At 44.9% G+C, this 26,360-nt stretch overlaps 2 protein-coding genes across 2 annotated transcripts in view; one reads left to right on the forward strand and one right to left on the reverse strand.

Annotated features, from left to right (window-relative positions):
- LOC103181814 (synapsin-3) overlaps positions 1-26,360 on the forward strand; it is a 95,214-nt gene that overhangs the window by 47,333 nt on the left and 21,521 nt on the right. The window lies entirely within an intron of this gene.
- Positions 1,059-16,257, reverse strand: LOC103181813 (metalloproteinase inhibitor 3). Its single transcript, XM_007898523.2, has 5 exons — positions 16,080-16,257; positions 4,200-4,282; positions 2,902-3,013; positions 2,282-2,403; positions 1,059-1,697 (listed from the first exon to the last, which is right to left on the reverse strand). The coding sequence occupies exons 1-5, from the start codon at positions 16,207-16,209 to the stop codon at positions 1,500-1,502; spliced, it is 645 nt and encodes a 214-aa protein (XP_007896714.1). The 5' UTR covers positions 16,210-16,257; the 3' UTR covers positions 1,059-1,499.

A 26,360-nucleotide genomic window follows, 5' to 3' on the forward strand; every position in this document is an offset into this window, starting at 1 on the left:
TGCACGTTAGCTGTGAAGATGGAATGACCAGTCATATGTAATTGTACTGACTAAAAGATAGCTTATGTCACTAGTCGACTTTTTTTTAAAAAATATTGTTAACATATAGGTATGTGTGTTTTCTGTTCTTGCAAAAATGTTTCAGTTGAAAATTTTCATCACTTCTGGGAGGGGGAGATTGGAATTTTTAGTTCCTGGGCAAGGAAGGTGCATAAACCTGAGGTGTGGGATGGGTCAGTGGGAGTACTTTTTTTTATCCACATGGCAGAGGAATGGGAGGTTTACTTGCTGATTCATTTCAGCACAGGTAAGAGTATGCTGATCTGTTCTGCAGTTATACCAGTCAGGCTGTCTCTGTTGAGTGACAGCAGGATTTAACTCATAGGATGTGTCCAAGTGCCCTGGCCTCCACAATGATGGCATATGCGGAGACAGGGAATGCAGCCCATTTGCCACATCACTGGAGAATAGGATTCTACACTGAGCAGGCTCTATCACACAAATCTTTCTGTGGTGCCTCACAGTGTGAAGATAAAGTGAAAAGAACACTGTTCTTAGTGATCAGGGAAAGATAGACCCCAATCCCTGCTGCCAGGGTCTTAAAGCAAAAATAAACAGGAGTACAGGAGGACTGATAGACAAGTGCATAAGAGACCTCCTATAGTAAAGGACAGGAATATGCGGCAATTGACAAGAATAGACCTTCTGTCTGCCCCATGTTCTTCAGGTTAGAGGGTTTCACTGCACTGGATTGCTGATCAATAGGTCTATTCAGCATTTTCTTAAATGCATCCTGGCATCAAATGGTTAGTACTTTTTTTTGAAAATGAATCCATGCAAATTATTTGGAAAGAATATGACAAAATGCAACAACTTCTGCCTCCCTCTCTCTCAGTCCCATTCTCTTTCTCCCATTCTCTCTTTCTTTCTCTCTTGCTCTCACTCACTCACTCACTCACTCACTCACTCACTCACTCACTCACTCACTCACTCACTCACTCACTCAATTACTCACTCACTTGTGAGTCCTCCCGACGTGAAAGGCGCTCTATAAATGGAATCTTGTTGTTGTGTCTCACTCTCTGTCTCTCTCTCTCTCACACAAATATTGAAATTTCCTGAAACATTTCAGTCTCAAAGCTTTTGCTGCACATTGGGCACACCCGTACCTTGTTTACAAAGGGCAGTAGCAGTTAGCTATGGCACAAGACACTGCAATATTAAAATATATAAAGCTCTATGATATATCTGTTACTGTGAGGAGCACGGCAGACGCAATGTCGATTGGTGATGGAGCACAAGACCACCCAACTAGTGGAGGGGTGGGGGGAGGAGGGGAAAGGGATCCAAGACTAACTCTGAGGAAACAGTAAGATGGTGGAGAGTCTGTGTTTGATGTGATAACTCTGGGAGGAGACAGGCACGAGAGCCATCGTGGCTGTGTGATACACGATGGTCGTCCTGCATTGGCCAGCGTTTGCTCAGGGAAGGGGAGTCTCTCAGGGGTCCGTGTTGTTGATCCTGGTCCTGTCTGGAGGAGCAGCTCCTCTGTACCAGCTACAGTAGCCTTCCTTTTGCTGGATGCAGGTGTAGTGTTTGGCCTGGTGACCGATGTAGCCCTGGCCAGATGTCATGTCAGTCCAGAGACACTCGTTCTTTGCGGTGACAAAGCATGGCAGGTAGTAGCAGGGCTTAATCTGTGGAGAGATGCCAGCCAGGCAGAGACTCGAATTAAACCATCTTCACACTCAACAAAACATTCAACTTCCCATTCAGCCGAGATATTAATAATAATAATCCTTGCATTTGATATAGGCCTTTTCACGTCACTGAGATGTCTCAAAGCACTTCACAGAATATATGTTTTGCCCACAAAATATACAGTCAATTCACTTTACAGTATATTCTGTGAAGCACTTTGAGACGCCTTGAAGACATGACATTTTGTCGGTATCTCCCATTGGAGGTGGACTTACTGAGCTCGGGAGGGGGAGGTAGTTAGGTTAGTATCAATCGAGATGCAGTGAACTTCGTGTATCAGTGGAGATACAGCCAGTAAAATGGGTGTAAAATGGACAGAGCCCAGCAGTGAGGGAGCTGGATTGCAGTCAGCAGGGCCCAGTTGGTTATGCACAGAGCAGGGAGCAGGCAGAAGGGAGTCACTCAGCCTGATAGTGATAGGGAGCTGGATTGAAGTCAGCAGAGACACAGCCAGTTATGTAGTGTGCGGGTGGGAGCAGTTACTGTGGAGATGGTGCCGTGGGGATGAGCATGTACTTACCCTGCAGTTGCAACCAAGTCGATAGCGATGATTCAGCCCCTTGCGCTGGGACAGGGTCAGCCTGTCCCATGGCATGATGAGGTTACACACTCCTGTGTAGACTTTCCCGTCGTACACTCCGCCTGTGGGCAGACATGTGAATCACAGTCAATCTCACTCGTTCATTCGCCACGCTCACAGAACTGTTTTTCCATCTCGTGCCGACCTACAGTGCAACTTGTAATGGCTTGCGGTGAGGTTAAAAACAAGAGGGCATGAATACAAGATAACTAGGAGAAGATCTAATAGGGAGTTAAGGAGGGCAGACTGTGGGAGGAAGACCAAGTGGAGGAAGACCGAGGGAGAGAAGACAGAGGGAGAGGAGTGGCGAGAAGCTTGTGTCACTTTCATTGTCAGGATAATCAGCTGGTCATCACTGTCAGGCCTGAGTATGATGCCTATCTAGTTGGGATATATTGTAGGGAAGTCAGAGACTGTGGGAAGTGTACTCAGGAGAGGAGGGGAAATCCCTGGAAAGTGTTGTTTCAAATTTGCAAGATGTCTTTCCAGAAGAGCTCTGGAAGCCAGCACATGCTCCAGAATTGTTTTCCAACCACCCGTGTGGTGCGACTGCTCCTCACCTGTGATCAAGTACTGGAACTTGTTGACCTCAAGTCTCACACCGCACAGGCTCTCTGACGCTTCAGTGTAGATGTACTGGACCTGCTGCACCTTATTGAAGCCACGATACATCTGCAGAGGTGAAGAAAGAAGCCATTGGGAATCACTGGTTGAACACTTTTATATTGCCATTCAATATTTGATATTGAGATCTGGGCAAGTACAGCACGTGAATCGCAGACCTGCGGCTAGGAGCAATCGCCAATAACGTCTGTATTTTGTGCAATTGGCACAAAAGGTTTCAGTTCGGGAGAAGGAGCCTGTATTTGGCTCCTGCTCTGACACAGGCTGCAATGTGGAGTTAAGTGTGGTGGAGTTGGTGCATCGAATGACCCTATTATCAGGGCTTGTATCACTGTACATGTGCTCACCCTCTTCCACCAGGTTTCAGTCCTCTCAAGCTTGTGTAATTTGACAGCCTTTGAATGTATTCTGAGCTTGAGCAGGATTGTTTTTGATAACTGTTTTCGGGGCCTTGCTGTAAATGGCAATAGCTTTGGTCAGCAAAGACATCACGCGCAATTCCAATTGACAAGATGCAGCATTCAACTCTGGTGTTCTGAGAACAGTGTTCCATTCCCAACCTGTCCACTCCCTACCAATGTCAATGCTGCTCCAGTCCTATGTCTTGTTCCTTCAGACACATTGCCAGCTCTACTTTCCAAAAGGATGGGATTCATTCCTCTCAGGTCAGTGAATGGGACATTGTACAATTTTTTTACTTCAGAATCTTTACTTCATAAACCTCTTTGTGGGACTGGGAGAATAATTCCGCTCCATTTTTTTTTCAAATCTCCAGCACAAAATAATTCTGCTGAGCATATACCTGCGAGAGAAAAGGCTTTCAAACAGTGAGAGAGGGTTAGATACACATTCACGGTCAGGCTGTCTGCCCTCACGCTGTTGATCTATTTCTGACTTTCATCTCAGTGCCACCTCCTGTACGTCCACAGTAGACACTGGGTAAAAAGGGAACGATTGTCCACTGTCTGGTTATTGTATGGCTCAAGCATTTCTGTGTCGGGTACTATACATGCACAGTACACGCCAGACAAATGCGAGCTGCTCACTTCTTGCCTGGACCTGTGTGACTTATGTGTGTCTCAGTGTCAGCTCTTGTACACATACAGTATACTCCGAGTTTAAGGGAATGTATCTTTCGAGTCCAGTTATAATAACCTTACATCTCTGTGATCCAGCTCAAGCTCGCAATCAAATTCCTTGCAATATTCAGCTGGAACGGAGGTACCCCACTTACCTTCATCTGTTTGACAGTGTAACGCATTGTGCCAAAGGGACCATCTTTCAGCAGCTTCTTCCCCACCACCTTGGCCCGGATCACTGTAAGACAGAGAACAAACTGGGGGTAATTCAGTGTGGCACCAAGCTTTACCTGTTCGCAGAACTGGTGTCAGCCTACAGGAGTAGGGGAACATTCACTGAGCACTGAGCTTCCCAGGAATCTCCATTAACCTTCACATTCATTCCACTAATCTCACTCCTGTAGAGTGGTTGTTAGCACCCTCACCTAACCTGGGTTTGATTCCCGGGTGGGGTGAAACCTCAGGCAAGTTTCCTTACTCCACATGTCGCTGTTTACCTAGCAGTAAGTAGGAACCCGGTTGCCAGTCGATTAAGGATCACTTTCCAGGAATAATAATCTCTAGAAACCACCACTGTTTGTAGGACACTGCTGTGTGCAAATGGCTGCTGCGTTTCACCCACAAAATACACAGTCACAACACTTTACAATATATTCTGTGAAGCACTTTGAGAAGGGATAAGGGTCTATATGAAACGCAAGGATTCTTCTTATATTATTATTATTAACTTTACAGCACTGACCTAACAAGACTCTGATCAATAACAGTATTTGTATTTGATGTAGTGCCTCAGTGTCTGCTTTACAGAATGAGTTACAAAGGCTTTGTAATTTGCACGTTGCTCTGAGAGCTGGTGTAGAATCGATGGGCTGAATGGCCTCCACCTGTGCTAGAAATTACCACGATTCAGAAAATGTGTGTGTGTGTGTGTGGGGTGGGGGGGTTGTGGGTTACATGTTGTAATTCGTACAAGCAACATTATATAGACTCATTGCAACACACTGAAGAGGCGTTATACAAAAGGCATCTTCAAATTCACCTTATACTGAAATGGTGTTGGTAAAGACACTCCTCCACCCCATGACCAAACTGGCACCTATACAATAAGATGCCACGTCAAATGCAACATTGGCTGCAGATTTTCATACCATATTAACTGTTCTGAAGTCATAATTGGCGCTGAGCAGCTCAGGCTAATTCCTATGCTGTGCCTCTCTTGCCCTCAGTTCCAACGTCCAGGTGTTTGGTTGGCTTACAGATCATTACTGGAGCTTCACATTGTTTAGTCTGCAGCAAAATCAAGGGGCTCTTGTTCCCCACCAGCCAACCAGCAATCCAGCGTAGATAGATAGCATCAGAGTGACTGAGCTGGAACTGTCACGCTAGATGAAGCGAGAATGACAGAAAAAAACACATCAATTTAAATTGTTTCTCCTGACTTGTCATACGGGGTTGCTTTGAGCTTATCTGTGAAGAGCAGTCTCAGGTCAGGGTGTTCAACTTGTTTGTTTTGCTTTCTTTCAACTGGAATCTGACGTTAAGGTTCCAGTGGTTGAAAATATTTGAGGGAAGCAGATGAATTCCGCAGCACACCGAGCAAGGTCAGTGCCTAGAGCGGTCATGAAGGTGGTCTGGTTTGACACACAGTCAAGCTCCAGCCCCTGATTTCAGCCCCAGCACCTTTCCCTACTGTACTCCAGAGCACTGCTTATGACAGCACAGCCAGCCTGGCTCATTGGCAGGACTCGCACCACCCAGGAATCAAAGCCGGGTTTGGTGAGGGTGCTAACAAACATGCTACAGGTGTCCTGAGGTTAGTGGCACGAAGGTGAAGGTTAGTGAAGATTCCTGGGAAGCTCAGTGCTCAGTAAATGGGGCAGGTAATCCTCCCACTGGGGCAGGTAATCCAGTCACGGGGCAGGTAATCCTCCCACGCAGTTCCTGTTGACCCTGCAAGTCAAAGCCCTAACAGGTAGGGTGGTCCAATTTGGACAAGTAGCAGGAAAGTTTGCCAGACAGCAATATCAATGACAAGCTCTGCAGTTTTAGCTCTGTGGTTGGACTCTAACAGTTCCCCAATGCACACTCTGGGGTCCCCAAGTCTTGGCTCTTGTCAACCTGCGCCTAATATTTTCTGGAAATAGGTAAACAGGTCCTCCAGGGAGAGAGTGCGCATTCCATTCCAGGAATCTATCTCTGGAATTTCCATGTGTAGGTGGGATGCGTGGAATTCTCAATTTGGTTCGGATACCCTTAAGCATGTTGATGGGTTTCCGCATGTGTCAAGACACTCGGCTGACCCCAAAATAAATCCTCGCCTTTGTCCCGAGCTTCAGGTCCTGTCTCCAGCCCAGCCCCTCGCCTCTGCTGAGGGTGCAATGCTGGTGCTTTGCCATTTTCAGGCAAGCCAGCGAGATGGTGCCTGTTCACCTCTCTGTGCTCAGTGCTTGCTACTGCATTTAGCAAAAAGGAAAGGTTGAAAGGAAGGACGGGCTGATCGATGGCGGTAAGTGAGTGAATAAATGAGAGGGGGCCTGTATGTCACCTACTCCATATCATCAGTGAGTGCAGGTACAAGCAGACAATTAGAAAAGCCTCTTTGGTAAACAATACTGCGTGTAACTTGTAACCGCAGCTCTTTGAGAGGCTCAAACCACAGCATCCAGCCGCCCACAAACACAATTTTCAAACTCTAATGAACCTTGTAACGTACGCTAGTGGCTTGTTGTTGGACAGAACTTGAGAGATGCCATCTCCAGTCAACCTCTCTCCCACTCAGGCGGGCTCAGCCAGATAGCAGTGCACAGGGTTATTAGCTCTGCACTGGAAGCATGTGTGCTATTCACCCGATGAGTAATCTGCCTTTATTGGCACCCTCTCGCCTCACTCCATTGCTCGCAGGCTCTCTCGCTCTCTGTTTCTCCACAAGACTATATATGGTAAGGGCGCGAGTCCACCCTGCACCATACTAATACTATAAATTCAGCTGGCCATCTTCCATTAGCCGGTGTCTGGGCTCATACGAGTTTTTTATGCAGTGTTTCACTGCTCAATCTTGTGTGCTCCGAGCAGCGAAAGAGAGGATTAAAATAAAAAGAATCCTTGCATTTGGCCTCATCACATTGTCAATATGTCTCAAAGTGTTTTACATAATATACCATAATTGTCACTGACTATTTTGTGGGTGAAACGCGGCAACCAATTGCACAAACAGTCGTGGATTGAGTGGCTCAATTATAATTATTTTTCTTTTTGAATGGATTATTAACCCCCAGAAAGTGATGTGCCAATCGACTAACATCTGATGTTCTACTTACTGCTAGGTAAACAGAGGCGTGTGAAGTAAGGAAACATGTCTAAGGTTTTGCCCTGCCCGGGAAACATACCCAGGTCCTCTCGCTTACAAGGCAAGTGCGGTAACCACTATGCTACTGGACTCCACAATGAACACCTCTGACCAGTTATCTATTCCCCCCACCCCCTTCCCTGAATTGACCCTCTTCCTTAAATGAAAATGTAGATTTGTGCGAATTACAGGCAATGGATGGGATTGAATTTAAAAAAAAACATCAGAGACTGTGTCAGGGAATCAAGTGGGGGTCATAATATTCCTTTTCTTCTGGATTTTTACTGATCAGAAAGAATCTACCTCTGTGACAACAGTAAAAGTTCAAGGAACATAAGGGGACACAAAATCAGGGAGCGGGCAGCACAGAGGTGGAGTGTGTGTGGGTTTGGGTGGTGCAGGGTGGGTTAGAGGGAAAACCATGCAGACCAGGAGACTGGGATGAAACTGATTTATTGTAACAGAATTTGGTCTCTGTGGGCACAATTTGTTCCCTGTGTCCATGGTTTATACATGGTGCATAATAGCCCCCCCCCACCCACTGACAGGGAGCAAAGTGTTGCTGCCCCACGGTCCATGTTGAGGCTTATAACTGAGGCAGGGACTGGTTACCGGTACAGCTGAACCTGGAGGAGACTTTTCTCAGACAGACTGGTTGAGCTGCCCCAAATGGCTAGACTTGCTTTAATACATCCCCAATGGTCGATACATTTTGCCCACAAAATACAGTCAATTCACTTCACAGTATGTTCTGTGAAGCACTGTGAGATGTCTCAAAAGACCACAAAAAGCTTTATAAATAATGTCCAGCGGCACTTTCATGTGGTTAGGGGCTGAAGGTGTCATAACATTAGAGAATGTCTTTTCCGACCAAGTGCCTGTCACAACCAAGGGAACATTGCAGAAAGTGACTCCAAGTCCTCAGAGATGATGGGGGGAAAAGATCTTCCCCCTCCCCCAGGTTTGGTTCCCTCTGCACAGGTTCATTGCAAACAATGAGAAACGGCCATTGGGCCAATGGAGCTGGCTGCTCTCTGAGTGAGATGTCTAGTTTAACACCAGTACCCTTTCTGTATCTGTGCCCCATGGAGGAGATTATCATAAAAATATATCTACAATACAGAAGGAGGCCATTCAGCCCATCGAGTTCACACTGACTCACAGAACAGGAAATCAATTCAATCCAACTGCCCACCTTTTCCTCTTACATCTTCAAGTCCCTCTTAGCCCCTCAGTTCCACCAGCACCTTGGGACGTCCTCCCGACGTGAAAGGCGCTCTATAAATGCAATCTTGTTGTTGTATATGTCCAGTGGTGCTTTGGAGAATGGGCCTTTTTGCCATGACAGAAATGACCCATGCTTTAAAGAACAGGAGTTGAAAGAAAAATAAGGTGCGGGGAATGCCCCCGGGCGTCAGTTCACAACATTTATTTGCAATTTCTCCATGCGCCTCACCTCTGCTCTCTCTGTCCTCTCCATAATTTGTGGAACACAGATTTGAACATAAGAAAGCAACGAACAAGAAAGGCCATTCTGCCCTCAAACACACAGCCTGCTATACGCTCAGCCCTGCTCCTTGCAGACTCCCAACATACCCACTCCATCACCGAACAACCTACAAAACTTACTCCAGATTCTAAAGGGTAAACACCCCTGAATACCTAGCTGAATACTTAGATCTGCAATGTTGCAATTAAAACCACAGTATGCGCTGATCAGTCACTGCAACAAACTGCAGTGAAGTTTTCACTCTATATGTTTTTCCAATAGCAAATCCCATTCTGAGCCAGTAACAAAAACCTTGGTGCCACTGGTCATCACCTCATTGACTGCGTTCTTTGCTTAGTGTGACATTGAGAGGGTGCTAGCAGCTCAGAAGACATCATGCCCTGCACAGTCTCTGATCATCTCTGTGTCTGTCTACCTTGTCTGTACTTATCCTGGAAACCCTCAGTCCCCTGAGAATCGGATGTGTGGCAGCACAGCAGAGCAGGGCTGTTATACAATATGTCCGACTAAGTGCTAATCCTTTAGATCTGTGCTGACTGCCTGACAGGTGCCTCCCTTCACACATTCCCCACTTGATGCTTTCATCTGCTTTTAGAACAGGAAATGCTTTTCAAGGCACCGCTGCCCTGCTGGGGGAGTTTGGGGACAGGCTCGGCTCGAGGACGGTCTGATCACAGAACCTCTCATACCAAAGGCAGCACTGCAGCACTCTCCCAGCACTCCTGTAGAGTCCTGTAGCTCAGTGGTTAGAGCACTCGCTTTGCAAGCGAGAGATCTGAGTTCAATTCCAGGCAGAGCGAAACCTTGGGCAAGTTTCCTTACTCTACACGCCAAATAGTAATCCCTCCAAAAAAAAAATTGGTCATTTTCAATCTACGACTGTTTGTGGGACATTGGCTGCCGCGTTCGCCCACAAATATATACAGTCAATTCACTTTACAGTATATTCTGTGAAGCGCTTTGGGACGTCCTCCCAACATGAAAAACGCTATATCAAATGCAAGAATTATTATTATTATTACTGCACTAGCAGTGTGGAGCTTGAACCCACAACTTTGTGACCCACAGGTGAGAGTGCTACCAACTGGGCAAAAGTGACGTATTTCAGGTTCACAAATGAGTGCTACTTAACTCGGAGATACTGAACTACACCGAGGCTTACAGTGCCACTTTATTCCCACAACTATTCAGGTCACACAACACCAATCCAGGAGTTCACGTGGAGCCATACAGCGACATATAGTAAACACTCAGCAACGTACAGTAACCACACAGTGACACAAAATAACCGCACAGTGACATAAACTTACCACAGACTGACATACATTAACCAATGCGATACATTGAGTCAGCATGACTGACATACATTCAGCACACAGTGACTGACACACAAACACAGCGACATACATTAAGCAGTGACATACGCAAGTTAATCACGCACATTAAACACATTGTAACTAACTGCAGGTTAACCACACAATGACATGAATTAATCACCGTGTGACTGACACACAATAACCACGCAGTGACAACAACACGAGTGATGGAATTTCCTTTATTTTCAAAATGGAAATGGATTAGATTAAAATTGGCAGGATCCACACCACCTGCCTGGCTGGTTTTCAACCCACTGTGATCTCATCTGCATCAGGGACAGCAAGATTAGTATGGCATTTCCTGCCGAGAGGGCACAAGGCTCACTGAGGGCCCAGCATTCCCACGCTTCATGTGAGTCAAACAAATAAACAACACAGAATTTGCTGTGTGCGAGGAGCCAGACACCTGAATGTTTGAGCTCTCTGGCATTCTGTTAGAGACGCTATCTGTTCCTGATCTCGCCTGCTCCATCCCGATGAGTATGATAGAGCAAGTTTGGGGAAGAGTGACACAGAGCAGAGTGAGTGACATTGGGCTGCTTTCACACCCATTCCTGACCACCCAGCATAACCTCTTCAGCTTTACTAGGGGGAGGGGCTGCCTGCTCACTGCCTGTGACCACCTCCCACCAGCCCCCCACCAGAGCAGATTGTATTCTTTCTGCTATCAGAAGCAGATAGATCACCATCAAAAAAGAAGTGCATTTTTGAAGGCAAAAAGTAGGGAGCAGTGGTGTCTGTGTGAACTCTTGGCCCTTTCTTTCATTGAGCTTGGCTGCGTTGGCTGGAGGGCTGGAGGAGACTTGCAAGAAGGGACGACACCGAATTTTCTCCCTGTACACACATCGCACACAGTTGGAATCGGAGAAATCGTTAGCAGGAACCGAGATGACGCATTCTTTTCTCCCCCGCCATAGATAGCTTTTGTCTGAAGTTTACCTGGCCTCTGTTTACTTAGCAATAAGTAGGAACCCGGCTGTTAGCCAATTGGCTGCACGATTTCTGGGGACAATAATTCCTCAGAAAACAATCCACGACTGTTTGTGGGACACAGCTGTGCGCAATTGGCTGCTGCATTTGATCCACAAAATACACAGTCAATCCACTTAACCGTATATTTTGTGAAGCGCTTTGAGACGTCTCAACGATGTGATAAGGCGCTATATCAAATGCAAGGATTATTATGATTATTATAAAGCCTACTTCCCTCTTTCCCTTTCAGACTCCCTTCCCCAATCCCCTACGTAACTTTAGGAGCATCTTGGCATCAGTCCCCATGGAATGTCAATATGGTCTCTCAATGCCAAAAGCATTTTCTCTCTTTCAGAAAATGCAATGTTCTGAAACTTGAAAAGAGTCCAATTGACATCCTCCTCCCTGTAACCAAACATATAGGATGTCTAAAGCTCCGAGAACTTCCCTGGATTCCTCATTTATTATAGCAACATCTGTTTGGTGTGTGGAGGTTTTATAGCGATTTAATTCTTTATTCAAATATACATAAATGCGTAATGACCCAACGCAGATGTTAAATGGATTTGAAAGAGAGTTTTACTCTGTATTTAACCACTGTTGCACCTGAATTAGAAGTGAAGGATGGAATTAACTTTATTCTGTGTGTCACCTGGTTCAATTGGTAGCACTCTGGTATATGAAAGGTGCTTACCAAATGTGATTTTGTTGTTGTTGTTGTTGTGTTGTTGTTCTGAGTTAGAAGGTTGTGGGTTCTGACATTGTGGGCTCACATAGTCAGGACTGACACTCCAATCTGGAGCTGGGAGTGTGCTGCAAAGTTGGGGTGAGTCCTATAGTTGAGCCATTTAACCCGTCTGCAATGTAGAGGGAACTTTACTCTCTACCTAACCATTGTTTTACTGGATGTCAACAGTGGGAGGAAAATGTTGTATTTCACAGTACTAATTTGCAACGCCTCCACTGATTAAAAATAGATTCACCTCGAGAATGAACAGATAAATACAGGCATTCTGGTGAAGCGGTGGGAATGAGGAGTTTACTGATCTTTTCTTGGTGCTGAGTTAGTGGGAGCGAAGGGTCTTCATATTATTTGATCTATTTAGTTCTAATCTGCTAGTCTTCATATTTCTTTCCTCTCCAGTGGCTGAGCATTGGTTCTCTTTGATCTCTGGTTTCTTTTCTCTTGATCACAGGCTCTTTATTCACTGTCTGCTCACCTCCTGTTCCCCAAATTATCTCTAGATCTGGTTACATGAGTTGTAGCACACAAATTGCTGTCAATTCCCATAGAGCAACATGTTCAGTTGAGATCTTTAAACCTGTGATTTCCTTTCCTGCTGTCCGTCACTACTTCTTGTTGTACCTTCTCAGATATTCTCTAACATGAAGCCCAATAAGGACTCTGTTCGAAAAGAGAAGGGAGATTCTTCCAGTTTCCCAGCCAGGAGTCCTCCAAGTAATTTGCTCCTTTGTCCCTTGGCTGTTGTGTGAACTTTTCTGCACGCATAATGATGTCATATTTGTCTTTAAAATCAGTCACTATACGTGACTATTTTTTTTGTCAGCTGAGTGTCTGACACTTATGGAACCCCATCACCATGCTTAAGTGTACCCAAACCAAATTGAGAGTTCCGTATATCCAACTTGCACATGACATTTTCCGTGTTCCTTTTACTCACTTGCATTTCAGTCAGAAATACATCATTTCAATTTTATTCACGCCTGATAATAATCCCTCAAGAAAAAAAACCAATAATAAATTGGTCACTTCAATCCACGACTGTTTGTGGGACACTGCTGTACGCAATTGGCTGCTGCGTTGCACCCACAAATATACTGTCAATTCACTTTACAGTATATTCCGTGAAGCGCTTTGAGATGTCTAGAAAACATGAAAAGCGGTATATCAAATGCAAGGATTATTATTACTATTTTTGCAGGGACCAGTTAGCTTTTCAGGTATCAGAAGTTCAAAATATCGAATGATCAATAGCAAGTGATGTACCTGCTACTTTAAACAGTTTGGTCAATGACGATTTTGTCACCATTTCTCAACACAAGTTTATTAGCTTCCTAAAGAGATTTTCAGGGGGTGCTCCTTGCACCTCATCATCTCAAATGTATCTGGAGCTTGTGAGGTGAGAAGGAGAGTAGGAGAGTGGAGTTACATTCAGGAAGCATCCCTGGGCTTCTGCACCTCGACTTGAGCTTTCTTCCACATGTGGTCGTCTTGCTTTCATCTCCGTCAGACCTCGTGCTTTTAACCCCCAATCCTGAAGCAAACTGCACCAGGAATGTCCAGGAGTGTGACAGAGGGTTGCTCCCCTCCTGTCCCATTTACTGCCTCTTTATTGTTGGGATAAGCCAGACACTTCCCCATGGTAGTAAGGAGAGAAACTCATAGAGAAACTCATTCCTGGGCAGGTTTTAGGGCCCTGAGCACTTAAAGTGACAATCTAGTCACCTTACCCTCTTCATTTTCCCCTAACTGTAGTTACCCCGGCTGTAGTATGACTGAAGACAGACTCAATGATCTAACAAATTAAAATTGCCAAACACAAATTTTAGCAACTTTTACAACAATAATAATCCTTACATTTGACATAGCGCCTTATCATGTTATCAAGCCATCTCAAAGCACTTCACAGGATTTTACTGTGAAGCCTGGTGCCTGTATTTGTAAGCAAACTTTGAATGCAATGGATGCTCAATTTTTGTCTATTCTCAATGATTGAAAAGAGCGCCTGACCCAGCGGGTGGTTCATCAGACTCATGCAGGGTGTGTTGTGGGGCATGGGACGCTGTGAAACGTGTTGGAAGGAAAGAACTAGCATTTTAATGACACCTTATCTCGTCGAACTGTGTCAAAGCGCTTCACAGGTAATTACTGTTTAGTCCAGTGTCCACTTTTTTTGTAGGCAAACAGCAATCTTTAACTCCCATCTGCATAACAGAACCTTGATTTAACATCCGACAATGCAGTGCTCACCCATCAGTATGCTTTAGTATCAAACCAGGCTAAAAGCTCTTGATGTGGGGCTAGAACCACAACCTCTGACTCGGGCGTTGAGAATGCTACCAACTGAGCCAAGTGATAGAGCACAACTTTACAGCCGTTTTGAATCACACAGAAAAGCCATCCTTTTTATAATGCTTGCATTTGTTATAGCGCCTTACCACATTGTCGAGATGTCTCAAGGTGCTTCACAGAAATTTACTGTGAAGTGTAGTGGCTGCGTATTTGTAGGCAAACGCGGCAGCCAATTTGCGCACAGTAATGTACCGCAAAACTGTGTTTGAGACACTTTGCAGAATCTCCCAAGCCAGTAGTCACTTTCGACTACCTCAGCTTGTTAAAGGTTTCCATTTGTTCTGAAGCTTTTTGCAATTGGTTTTGCAGATACAAGGGAGTTTAGGAACAGAAGATGGTTATTCAGGTCACCCAGCCTGCTCCTCAACTGACCATTCCAAGGCACTACTCACGATCACATTCCCCATAATAATGATATCATGTAAAAATTCTTGCATTTGATATAGCGCCTCATCACGTCGTTGAGACGTCTCAAAACACTCACAGAGCGTATTGTAAAGTAGATTGGCTGTATACTTGTGGGTGAAACATGGCAGCCAATTGCACATAGCAATGTCCCACAAACAGTTTTGGATTGAGTGACCACATTTTTTTTGAGTGATTACTGCCCATCGAAAGCAATCCGCCAATTGACTAACAACTGGGATCCTATTACCTGCTAGGTAAACAGAGGCAGGTGGAATAAGGAAACTTGCTTAAGGTTTCGCCCCGCCTGAGAAGTGAGCCAGGGACCTCTCGCTTGAGAAACGAGAGTGCTGACCACTATGATACTGGACTCTTAATGCCACTTCCCTGCCTTCTCACGGTGATGGGAGCCCACTGGTCCCATGAGTTCAGGAAGTTGTATTCCGGAGACTCGTTCTAGAGCTTCTCTAGAACATCGCAATCCATTTACATTTGAGGTCAACTTTTTACATGATATCATTATTATGGGGAATGTGATCGTGAGTAGTGCCTTGGAATGGTCAGTTGAGGAGCAGGCTGGGTGACCTGAATAACCATCTTCTGTTCCTAAACTCCCTTATGTCTGCTGAAACAATAAAAACTCAAAATTGTTATTGCCCCTGACGAGCCTTAGAGATAGATTGTGGCCAGTTTGGGGACGGACATGATGTAGACGAACAATGAAAGCAATATCTACCTTTTTAACATGTTTTTTTCCTATGTAAAAGTAGAGGTGCTGTCAGACACATGTTACGCCAGACGTTGAAGCTGACAATGGTCTGGAAAGAAAGCTTCGGGGTGGGGGACAGGGAGGACGGAGGGAGGTTGCCTCTGTTCTTGTTCTGAGGATGCTGGTGTTTAAATAAAAAGCAACAGATGTTTCAGTAGAGAAATAGACCAGGCTTAACACTTCCACCTCTCATCCCCTGCGAGAGAACCTGGGTTCGATTCCCGGGTGGGGTGAAACCTTAGACAAGTTTCCTTACTTCCACACGCCTGTGTTTATCTAGAAGTAAGTAGGAACCCAGTTGTTAGTCAATTCGCGGATCGCTTTCCAGGGGGAATAATCCCTTCAAAATAAAAAGAATTCCTCCAAAAAAATAAAATAAATTTGATCACACAACCCACGACTGTCTGTGGGACACTGCTGCCACATTTTACCCTCAAAACATACAGTCAATTTACTTTACAGTATATTCTCTGAAGTGCCTTGAGGCGTGTCAATGATACGATGAGGCGCTATATCAAATGCAAGGATTATTATTATGATGATTACAAAGAGCTGCTCCTTACCTATGTCGGAGTTGCAGAAGGCATCCTGAGGATGGTTCGGCATGCAACTGCACGCCTCTGACTGCTCGTGGAGGTGCAGGCTGCTCAGAGCCAGCAGCAAGGACACAGCTCCTCGAACTGAAAGCGACATTCTCTCTGAAAGTCCTTCACCTCGGAGATCACTTCTTTGAGTGGGGGGGGGGGGGGGGGGAGCGGTGTGGGGGGATTAAGGGGGATTTGGTCGCTTTTCGAAGATCAAGAGTTTTCAGGAAGCTCAAAAGGGAAGACAGCGCAGTAAGGAAGCGTGCTCCAGTGTTGTGTGAACAGTGTGCAGCAATGTGTTTGCTCTGACTCTGCTAGCTGAGAGGGTCTAACTGGCCACTATGTACTCGCTGGGACTTCACGGGCCTCCCACTCTCAACACATCGCCAATCAGCGAGCAGCGAGGAGAGTGAATGACAAGGCATAGGGAGGCTGGAAGCAGCAGCAGCAGGGAAATAATCAAGGGAAAAACAGCCTCCTTTTTAATAAGCGAGAGAGAGGGGAGAAAAGTCTATGGCACAGTAATATTAGCAGCGATAGCTCTGTTAAAGCCCCTCTATGGAGAGGACTATTTTCAATTGACATACAGTCAATTCACTTTACAGTATACTCTGTGAAGTGTTTTGAGACATCTCAAAAATGTGATACAGCTCTGTATCAAATGCAAGGTTTATTATACTATTATATATTATTTTATATCATTGCGATTTATATTTAGCTATTTTTCTCCTGGGCATCTGGTGTGTATTTTCCTCCCATGTCAATTTTTTTTTACCTCCCCTACTCCCTTTCTCTGAAAGAATTTTGACTAATTTTTCTACTATTTTTTGTTGTTGTTGGTCAACCAGTTGTCTGACACATGCAGAGACCCAACACTGAGTATCCAAAACAAGGCAGAGAGTTCCGCATCCCCATGCAACATACACATGGAAATCTCACTGCGTCTGTCTGGAATGTGTTCATCTTACTGGCGGTATATTTGGGCATCGTTCATGCATGAGTGTCAGCAGGCTATTTGAACACTGGAGAGAAGGAACGGGTTGGGTTGGAGGGGGTCAGAAGAATGCAGCTAAAGCCCGATCATGTCCTCACCTGACACCCAGCCACCCCCCCCCCCCCCCCCCCCCACACACACACACACATACACACTAATGCACTTCCCAACAGGGGGAGGTCTCTGGAACTTCTTTACAGGCTGTCTAATGTTGCTCATCCCGAAACCAGGGGTGCTGAGGCCAGTCACACTGGGAGCACTTTAAATTTTCATGCCAGATTTGTTAAGGTTGTTGACAAGTGGAACAGAAGTAACTGAGATATTTTTCTTTCTCCCTCCCTCCTTTCCTCATACTCTGTTTACCTAGCAGTAAGTAGGAACCCAGTTTTTAATCGATTGGCGGATGGCTTTCCGGGAGTAACAATTCTTTTTAAAAAAATGTGGTCATTCAATCCACAAATGTTTGTGGCACACAATTGGCTACCACCTTTCGCCCACTTAATACACAGTCAACCACTTTACAATATATTCTGTGAAGCGCTTTGAGGCACCTCAATGAAATAATAATAAATAATCCTTGCATTTAATATAGCGCTTTATCTCACGTCTCAAACTGCTTCACAGAATATACCTTAAAGTGAATTGACTGTATATTTTGTGGGCAAAACACGGCAGTCAATTGCACACAGCAGTGTCCCACAAACAGTCGTGGATTGAGTGACTACATTTTTTTGAAGGGATTAATACCCCCGGAAAAACGATCCACCAATTGACTAACGATCGGGTTCCTACTTACTGCTAGGTAAACAGAGCCGTGTAGAGTAAGGAAACTTGCTCAACGTTTTGCCCCACCTGGGAATCGAACCTGGGTTCTCTCGTTTGCGAAGCGAGTGTTCTAACCACTAAACTACAGGATTTCACAAATTATAAGGCACTGTAACAAATGTAAGGATTATTATTATTATTATACAAGTAGCAGCTTATTTTCCCTTCTTTTCTCTCTCCCCTCTCTATCTCTCTATTTTCTCGGTTTATTTGCTCTCTAATTATCTTGTTTCCCCTTCTCCCTATTCTTTCCCTATTTCTTTTTTCTCTGCTTACTCAATCTCTGTTTTCCTTTTTTTTCTGTTTTCTCTCTGCCTCTCTCTCTGAAAAACTGTGTTGACCCTGTGGAATCGTGAAATGCCTTGTTTTAATAGGACTAATATGATAGGAGTGACAGAAGTTGGGGGGGGCGAGTGAGAGGAGGGGCATTTCCAGTCCGCTGAACTGTGTGTTCCTGGGGAGTTAACAGGGACATGAAAGAATGAGATGAAATGTTTGGGAACTGAGGAGTGGGTGGTGCTCTCTCCCTGGAGAAACATCTGTTCCACAAAAGAGAGGGGTGTGTGCTGGAACTTTGTTTTGAATCGCGAGGGTGGATGGGTTTCCTGAAGGGAAACATGGTATACGAGTCTCCTCAGTTTATAGAAATAGATGTGTGTGTCCTGTGGTGTGCCATTGTCTGGAATATCTGAGTGGTGTACGTTGCTCACCAGTTTTTTGAACCTTGCCAGGCCTTTTCCAATATTTAGCTTATGTACCTTCCAGTAAGGGAATACACACAGCAGATGATCGCATAGGCTACGTTATTGGTGTCTAATTACAATAGTAATAATAATAATCGTTGCATTTGAAATAACGCACTAACACGTCTCAAAACGCTTCACAGGATATACTGTAAAGCGTAGTGACTGTACATTTTGTCAGTGAAACACGGCAGCCAATTGCACAACCAACAATGTCTCACAATCAGTCGTGAATTGAGTGACCAAATTATTTTTTTTTTGAAGGAATTATTATCCAAGGAAAGCGATGCACCAATCGACTAACAACAGGGTTCCTAATTACTGCTAAGTAAACACAGACATGTGGAGTAAGGAAACTTGTCTAAGGTTTCGTCCTCCCCGACAATAGAACCTGGACCTGGGTCCTCTCGCTTGCGAGGCGAGTGCTCTATCCAATATGCTACAGAACTCCATTATCCTATTTTAACCCACTTTTCGTTTTTCTCCCCATTCCATAAGGTAAATGACCCTCTCTAGTAACTTCTGGGTGGTGGGAATCCAAACATGCTCATGCTCCAGTAATCTCTGCCGCCCAGTGTGTCTGGATGCCAGGTGTCAGCCTGACTCAGTCAGTAACATTCACACCTCTGAATCGGAAGGTTGTGGGTTCAAGTCCCACGGCAGCACTTGAGCTCACAGTCGAAGCTGACACTTTGCAGTGCTGTCAGAGGTGCAGTTTTTGGATGAGACCTGAGCTCCTGGCTGCCTATTTTAGTGAATGTTGAAGATCACAAGGCATTTTTCGAAAAATGAAGGGAGTCTCTCCCGGTGTCCTGGCAGACGATCTTTGATTCATGATAGTTTGGGACATTGCTGTGTGCAAATTGGTCACTGCATTCGCCTACAAAATACTACACTTTACAGCAAATCCTGCGAGGCACTTTGAGGCGTCATCCTGTGAAAGGTGTTGAAACTACAACAACTACTACAAATTACATTTCTATAGCACTTTTCACATCAGGAGGATGTCCCAAGGCGCTGGACAGTTAGGGATCGGCACCCGAGCTGGTGGTTGGAATCATGAGGGGTGGAGGGCGGGGAGGGTAGCAATAGCAGGGTGATCAAAGGCACGATCGAAGAAGAAGATCTTGAGATGGGTCTTGAAGGAGGCAAGGGTGGAGGCAAGGGAGAGGGATTGTCGGTTGGAGTTTCAGAGGGTGGGGGCAGAGAGGCTAAAGGCCCACCTGCCAATGGTAGGGCAGGCAAGACAGGGAACGTGAAGCAAGCTGAAGCCCGCTGAGCGGAGGGAGCAAACAGGTTGGTAGGGGGTTAGGAGGTCACAGAGGTAAGGAGGAGCAAGGCCATGGATGGCTTTGAAGGTGAGGACTAGGATCTTGAACTGTATCCTCTGAGTAATGGGGAGCCAGTGGAGCTGGGCGAGGATGGGGGTGATAGGGTCACAGAGCCTGGTGCGGGAAAGGACATGGGTTGCAGAGTTCTGGATTATCTGCAGCTTGTGGAGCCAGTAGTTCAGAAGGCCAACAAGGGTGTGTAACACGAAGTATGGGTGAGTGAGGAATCGGTTCAGCGATTACTTTTACACACCCGTTTTTCCTACATTCAAAGAACCCAGCAGTACTTTCTGTGCAGGTTGACACTACATAACTAATACCCACCTGGGCAAAAGAGCAATTGCTCGCACACTTGGTTCTGAAACAGTTTTATATTATATAGAGTTGCTAGAAGGTGGGCTGGGGCTGAAGCTATAATTACTAGGCATTAATCCAATCCACTATCTTGGAGTGAAGATCGGGCTTGACTGATAATGCCCTCTTACACAAACTACCTATCATCGTACACTGTCTGGGATTAACCATGAAGAGGTCCTATAGCAATTTTATATTGTTTGACAATCACCTACTGTTCTTTAACACTTGAACATATCAGCCTTCAGTTGCACAAGAAAAGACAGGATTCCAATTAAGACTGAGATGAGCCGCCAGTTGGGAGTGAGTAATATATTTGGGATTTACGGAGTGGATTTAAGACCACATCACAAATTATGGGACTAAACCATGACAGCCTTTTAATGCGATTTATTCCATGTTCTCAGCGGAATAGGAGAGGGGCCAGTTTGTGGGAATTGTAAAAAGATACGGAAACACTGAATCCCGCACAAACCTAAGTACAGGACTGTCACTCTGATCCGCTTGAACTCTTTCACTGCATAGATTTCATTTCCAACCTGTGTGAAGTTGGATGGTGGCTGAAGATAGCTCCAGAGGCCAGATATGAGTATTGGAGCGAAATACCAGCAGGTCGTCACCAGACACATCGGATACTTGCGGGATCTGTAATTTATTAACTCTTTAACGAAACCCACACATCAGATCCCTGAGGGGCATTGACAGGAGGTCAGGATAACATGGTGATTTTCTTCCTCTCGTCTCAATGAAGCTCACTGCCACAGCTCACCAAAGCCTGGTGTGTCAACCTGATGCAATTGTTAGCACTCTCACCTTTGGGACTTTGAACTCACAGTCTATGTTGACACTTCAATACCAGTGCTGGCGGTGTGCAGCATTCCTGGAGCTGACTTCTTTTCAATGTGATGTTAAATTGAGATTCCATCTGCCTGTTTAGGTGGATGTTAAATATCCCATGGCACTATTCAAAAAGAGAAGGGTGTTTCTCCTGGTGTCCTGGCCTACAATCTCCCAAATAAAATCGGTCACTCATTCCATGGCTGTTTGTAGCACATTGCTATGTGCAGATTGGCTGCCGCGATCACCTTTGCCTACAAATTATACAGTCACTATCATGCAATTCACAGCAAAATACTGTGAACTGTTTTGAAACATCTCAACAGCTTGTTAAGGCACTATATCAAATGCAAGGATTATTATTATATATTATAAAGTGGCCATAATTCATGTGTAATGAACTTGGCAGTGAGTGCTGGCAGGATAGCCAGCTGCGGGGGAACATTACAGCAGAACCTAATCCTGTCCTTACCCAATGTTCACTCGAACTTTATCGCCAGCAGTGATCAAAAGAGGTGAGGGGAGCCTTTGCTGGTCTTTGCCAATTGTAGCACCCTGACAGAGAAACGTAAACTGGGCTTATATTGTGGCATGATCCTGAACTTCAAGGTCTGTAGAGCTCAATTTCACATTGGGTAATAACGGTTTTACCAACTGAGTCATGGTGGTGGCGGATCCTGGATTTGAGGTTTCTTTCCAGAAGGTCTCAACTCCACTGCGCAAAGTCATAAGCACCACAGAACTGTCTGCGGTCAAACTGAGATATTCCCATCTCTAAAAAAGCACTGTCTCTGTTTAACAACTCTACAGTGTGGGTAAGATGTGCCCGTTGCCATAGCCACTGGGAAGAATCAAGCAGCTCTTGTTACTGTGCAGGTCAGGTACTGAGAAGGATTGGATTCGGGAGTGGAATGTATGTTTTGGAGGAGGCTCTGCATAAAATGGAATTCTCTTGGCCGGTTGGGACTTGCTTGTCCCTGCATGCTAATGAGATTTCCTCTGCTCCCTTTTTCTTTCACATTGGAGAGAAGCTAAGGCCCCTAATTAAGGAGCACAAAGCTGAGCCAAGCTTTGTTTGTAAGAGGCAGAGCAAACAGGATTGTTATGTGTGAGCTAATTCGTATGGCTTGGCCCTGCACAAAGCAGCTCTGTGCTGTCTCTCACTTTCCTCCTCCTCCTCTTTCTCTTCCTCAGACTGTCTTGATGCCAATGAACTAAACATTGGAGTTGAGTTGGTGGGGATTTGTAAAAGGTTTGGTGATAACTGAACCTTGCAGCTGCCCAGTGTGTGTCTCAACCTGAACCGCTTGGACCACATTGTGGTTGGGGTTAAACAGGCAGGAGATAAGATGAGATCTACAAGGTGACCAGAAAGTCATGATAACTACACTATTATCTTAAAAAAAACATAATTTCTTTAAGAATTATTAGACACTGTAAGAGTATCATGACCTTTTGGTCACCCTGTATATTATAGTCGCCTCGCAAGCGAAAGGACCCGGGTTCAATTCCTGGGCTGAGCGAAATCTTGGGCAAGTTTCCTCCCCACATGCAAGGTGCTATTTCAAATGTTATTATTATTGTTGTTAGTAGCCAACAGGGAACCAGTTGTTTAGCAGGTAGTAATAGAGCAAGAGAATGTAACAAAGTGAAATACTAACAAATTTGTGCCCCTACACACATTCAGTCAATGAGGGGATGGTGCTTAGCTACCAGCTCTCACAGTTTAAATACAAATTGGTGTTTCTGGAATCTGGAGTAAAAAAACATAAAGAGAATCATAAGGAGAAGCTAATCAGAATTCTTTATAACTGATCCTTTAATTATTTAGAAGGTCTCTAAGGTGAATACACTCTTGAGGAAGAGGAGAGGCTGGCGTTTAAACACCGCCCTGAAAGAGTCTCGTTATAATAAAGATAATAATGCTTGCATTTGATACAGTGCTGAGACGTCTCAAAGCACTTCACATAATATATTGTAAAATGGATTGACTGTGTATTTTGTGAGCGAAACGTGGCAGCACAGCAGTCTCCCACGAACAGTCGTGGATTGTACCACCCAAATTTTTTTTGAGGGATTATTATTAATCTGCCAATCGATTAACAAACGGGTTCCTGCTTACTTCTAGGTAAACAGAGTTGTGTAGAATAAAGAAACTTGCCTAAGGTCTCACCCTGCCCGGCACTCAAACCCAGGTACTCTCAATTGTGAGGCGAACGCACTAACCACTACACCACTGGACCCCATGGGGTGTATGGGGGGATGAAGATTGTCTGTGAATGCCCACTGATGCTTGTACTGGTATCAGCGTGGATCAGTGCAGACTTTCTGCACCCGGGTAGCCTCACTCAGCAGACATCTGGTCCTTTTATATAAGGTAGAAGCAATTTAAGGGTAGGAGTGGGGGGTGCAGGAAAACAAAATAAAAGACAGATTGATGGTCCTGCAGACCAAAAAATAAGAAGTACATCTCAAAATGCAAAATACTGCAGATGCTGGAAATCTGAAACAAAAACAGAAGTCGCTGGGAACACTCAGCAGATCAGGCAGCATCTATGAAGAAAGGAAAGTGAGTCAAGGTTTCAGGTCCACGACCCTTCGTCAGAACTTTATGAAGTACTGACCCTTCATCAGTACTTCAGAAGTACGTCTGTCTGTTTTGCCTCTGGAATCTGCAATTTGGTTCAACTGTGTTGTAGTCGACATATTCCTGTCTAAAGCTGCCAGCTCACAGCATTGTTCCATTGCCAAGGGGGCACTTTGATGCAACGGCTTAACCTGGTAATAATGAAATAAAAAGCAGCTCTCTGCCAGTTCAGCGGTTTATTAATCCATCACATTGCAGTGCCTCTCTCCCCACCCCCAGCTTCCACACCACCAAAGCCATAATGAACTCTTGTTTACTGCCCAGTCTTTGGATTCTGATGAGACTTTGCTCGTAGTTCGACCAGTATCTGAAGTTCTTTCAGAGAGATTGACCTTGATGTATTAGAGGGTGTTTAAAAGGCACTGCCTTCGCAAACTGGTGTTTCTTTGACAGGCGCCTGTCAGACAGAGAACCAACAAGGCATGGGTTTGACTTGTAACTTTCATAGGCAATTTACATTGTATATTTTTAATCTAGTTTATAATAATAATCCTTACTTTTGATTTGCCTTTCATATCGGGAGGATGTCTAAAAGCACTTGGTGCGATATACTGTGAGGTGTAGTGATTGTGTATTTTGTAGGAGAATGTGGCAGCCAGTGTGTGTCCAGCAATGTCCCATAAACATGAAGTGAATGATCTGAGAGATTGGAAATCAGAATACCACGAAAAGCTCCTTTCTCTTTTCAAATAGTGGATGGGATCGTTAACATCCATCAGAACAGGCGGTTTAACATCTCATCCTAAGGATGGCACCTCTGACAATGAAGACCCAATTCTTCGTATTGTAGTGTCCACTCATAGACTCCAATTCACTGTGATCTCAAAGATTGTTTCATGTTGTATGTTAACAACACTTGCTTCCATTTGTAGGTGTGATGCTTTTGTGCAGACAGAGCCACTTTAAGACTAAAATGTCCTTAGGTAATAATACATATAATAATAATCCTTGCATTTGATCTAGAACCTTATCATATCTTTGAGACATCTCAAAGCGCTTCACAGGATATGCTGTAAAGTGGATTGACTGTATTTGTGGGCAAAACGCACAGTAATATCCCACAATCAGCCATGGAATGAGTGACCGATTTTATTTGGGGGATTTGTTGGCCAGGACACTGGGAGAAACTCCATTATCTTTTTGAATAGTGGCATGGGACCTTTAACATCCATCTGAACAGGCAATTGGGTCCTTGGTTTAACATCTCATCCACAGGACAGCACCTCCGACAATGCAATACCCTCCAAGCACTACATTAGTATGTGATTCCAAATCATGACGTGGGGCTTGAGCTCAAAATCTTCTGACTTTGATTTCTTCTGACTTTGAGGCGCGAATAATACCATTGAGCCAGGCTGATCTATGCAGTTAAATCCTCCTAAAACTGCAGATCAAGGGGAAGGTTACACAGCAGGTACTTATCCACATGGTATTTAAATGCCTGTGCTTTGAATCTCACCTGCACTGAAGGAATAAAAGTCCCCTGTGATTTAGTGGATGGCTGCCCACTCTTTATTGTCTGCACAGCAAGTGATCTGGGGGCCAGTCATGTGTACTCCAAAGATCAGATGGTTCAAGCATTAGAATTCCAATGGGCCTAACACATTCCCATTCTTTCCCACTGCATAGAATTTCTGGTCCAAATATTATTACTTTCATCTCTGCAGTGGTCAGTCCTGCTGCCAGTCCTCACTTCCAGCAACACAATTTCTTTAGAGTTGTAAAGGAAAATTTCAGGACAGATACCAGGAAGTTTTTTTTTACTCAGAGAGTAATCAACAACTGGAACAGGTTACCAGAAAGGGTGGTTGAAGCAGACCAATCTTGTGTTTTCTGATATCGGAGGCAACCACCTTTTGTGTAACATAGGCTGGGCAACAGAGGGAATGGGGAGAGGAAAGGGTCAAAGTATGTTTTTCTTTGAAGCAGCCAGATAAGTTTAGATGAACGAAAATAAAGTTGCAATGACCGGGCTTAGCTGTAAAGCAGCCGAACAAAAATGATGTGGAAGAGACAGCTGGAAAACAATTGAATATAACATTTAGAAAAAAATAGAGGAGGTTGAGTTCAGTTCATTTTGTGTGACAGAGACTATTTTAGTATCTGCGCTCAGGGCTCAGTCATCGCCGGCCAAGGACGACAGACGGTGGTGCATGTGAAATGAGGTCACTCAGCCCTTCCAGCGCAGCAAGCTGTTGTTACTCCAGAAAGTTGCTCTGTGTCCTCCCAGCGAGCATTGCTCCTGTCAGACAGTGCAGCCATTTGGAGTCCGTTTCTTTCAGACTCTGGTCATGGAGGAAAGAAGCAATGGGTGATCATGCAGCTCGATGATGGGGGGGGAGGAGGGAGGAAGACGATAGAGGGAGGCAATAGGAGGAAGTGATAGTGGGAGGCAGTGGGGAGAGAGGATGGAATGCACGACAGAGATCAGGGACAAGACCTCAGAGTGATCTCGTAATTCTCTTCATATTATTTTGGCTGCTATAAAAAGCTGTCATCTTCATGCTCTTCACGGGGGTGAGTTTGGTC

Source organism: Callorhinchus milii, unplaced genomic scaffold (assembly GCF_018977255.1).
Source record: "Callorhinchus milii isolate IMCB2004 unplaced genomic scaffold, IMCB_Cmil_1.0 Scaffold5, whole genome shotgun sequence".
Lineage (NCBI taxonomy): Eukaryota > Metazoa > Chordata > Chondrichthyes > Chimaeriformes > Callorhinchidae > Callorhinchus > Callorhinchus milii.

Excerpts from the sequence above, each read along its gene's own strand:
- LOC103181813 (XM_007898523.2), bottom strand. The coding sequence starts at position 16,209 with ATGTCGCTTTCAGTTCGAGGAGCTGTGTCCTTGCTGCTGGCTCTGAGC. Across the intron at positions 3,014-4,199 it reads ACACTGTCAAACAGATGAAG|ATGTATCGTGGCTTCAATAA; the intron begins GTAAGTGGGGTA and ends TCACCTCTGCAG. Across the intron at positions 2,404-2,901 it reads GTTCCAGTACTTGATCACAG|GCGGAGTGTACGACGGGAAA; the intron begins GTGAGGAGCAGT and ends GTCTGCCCACAG.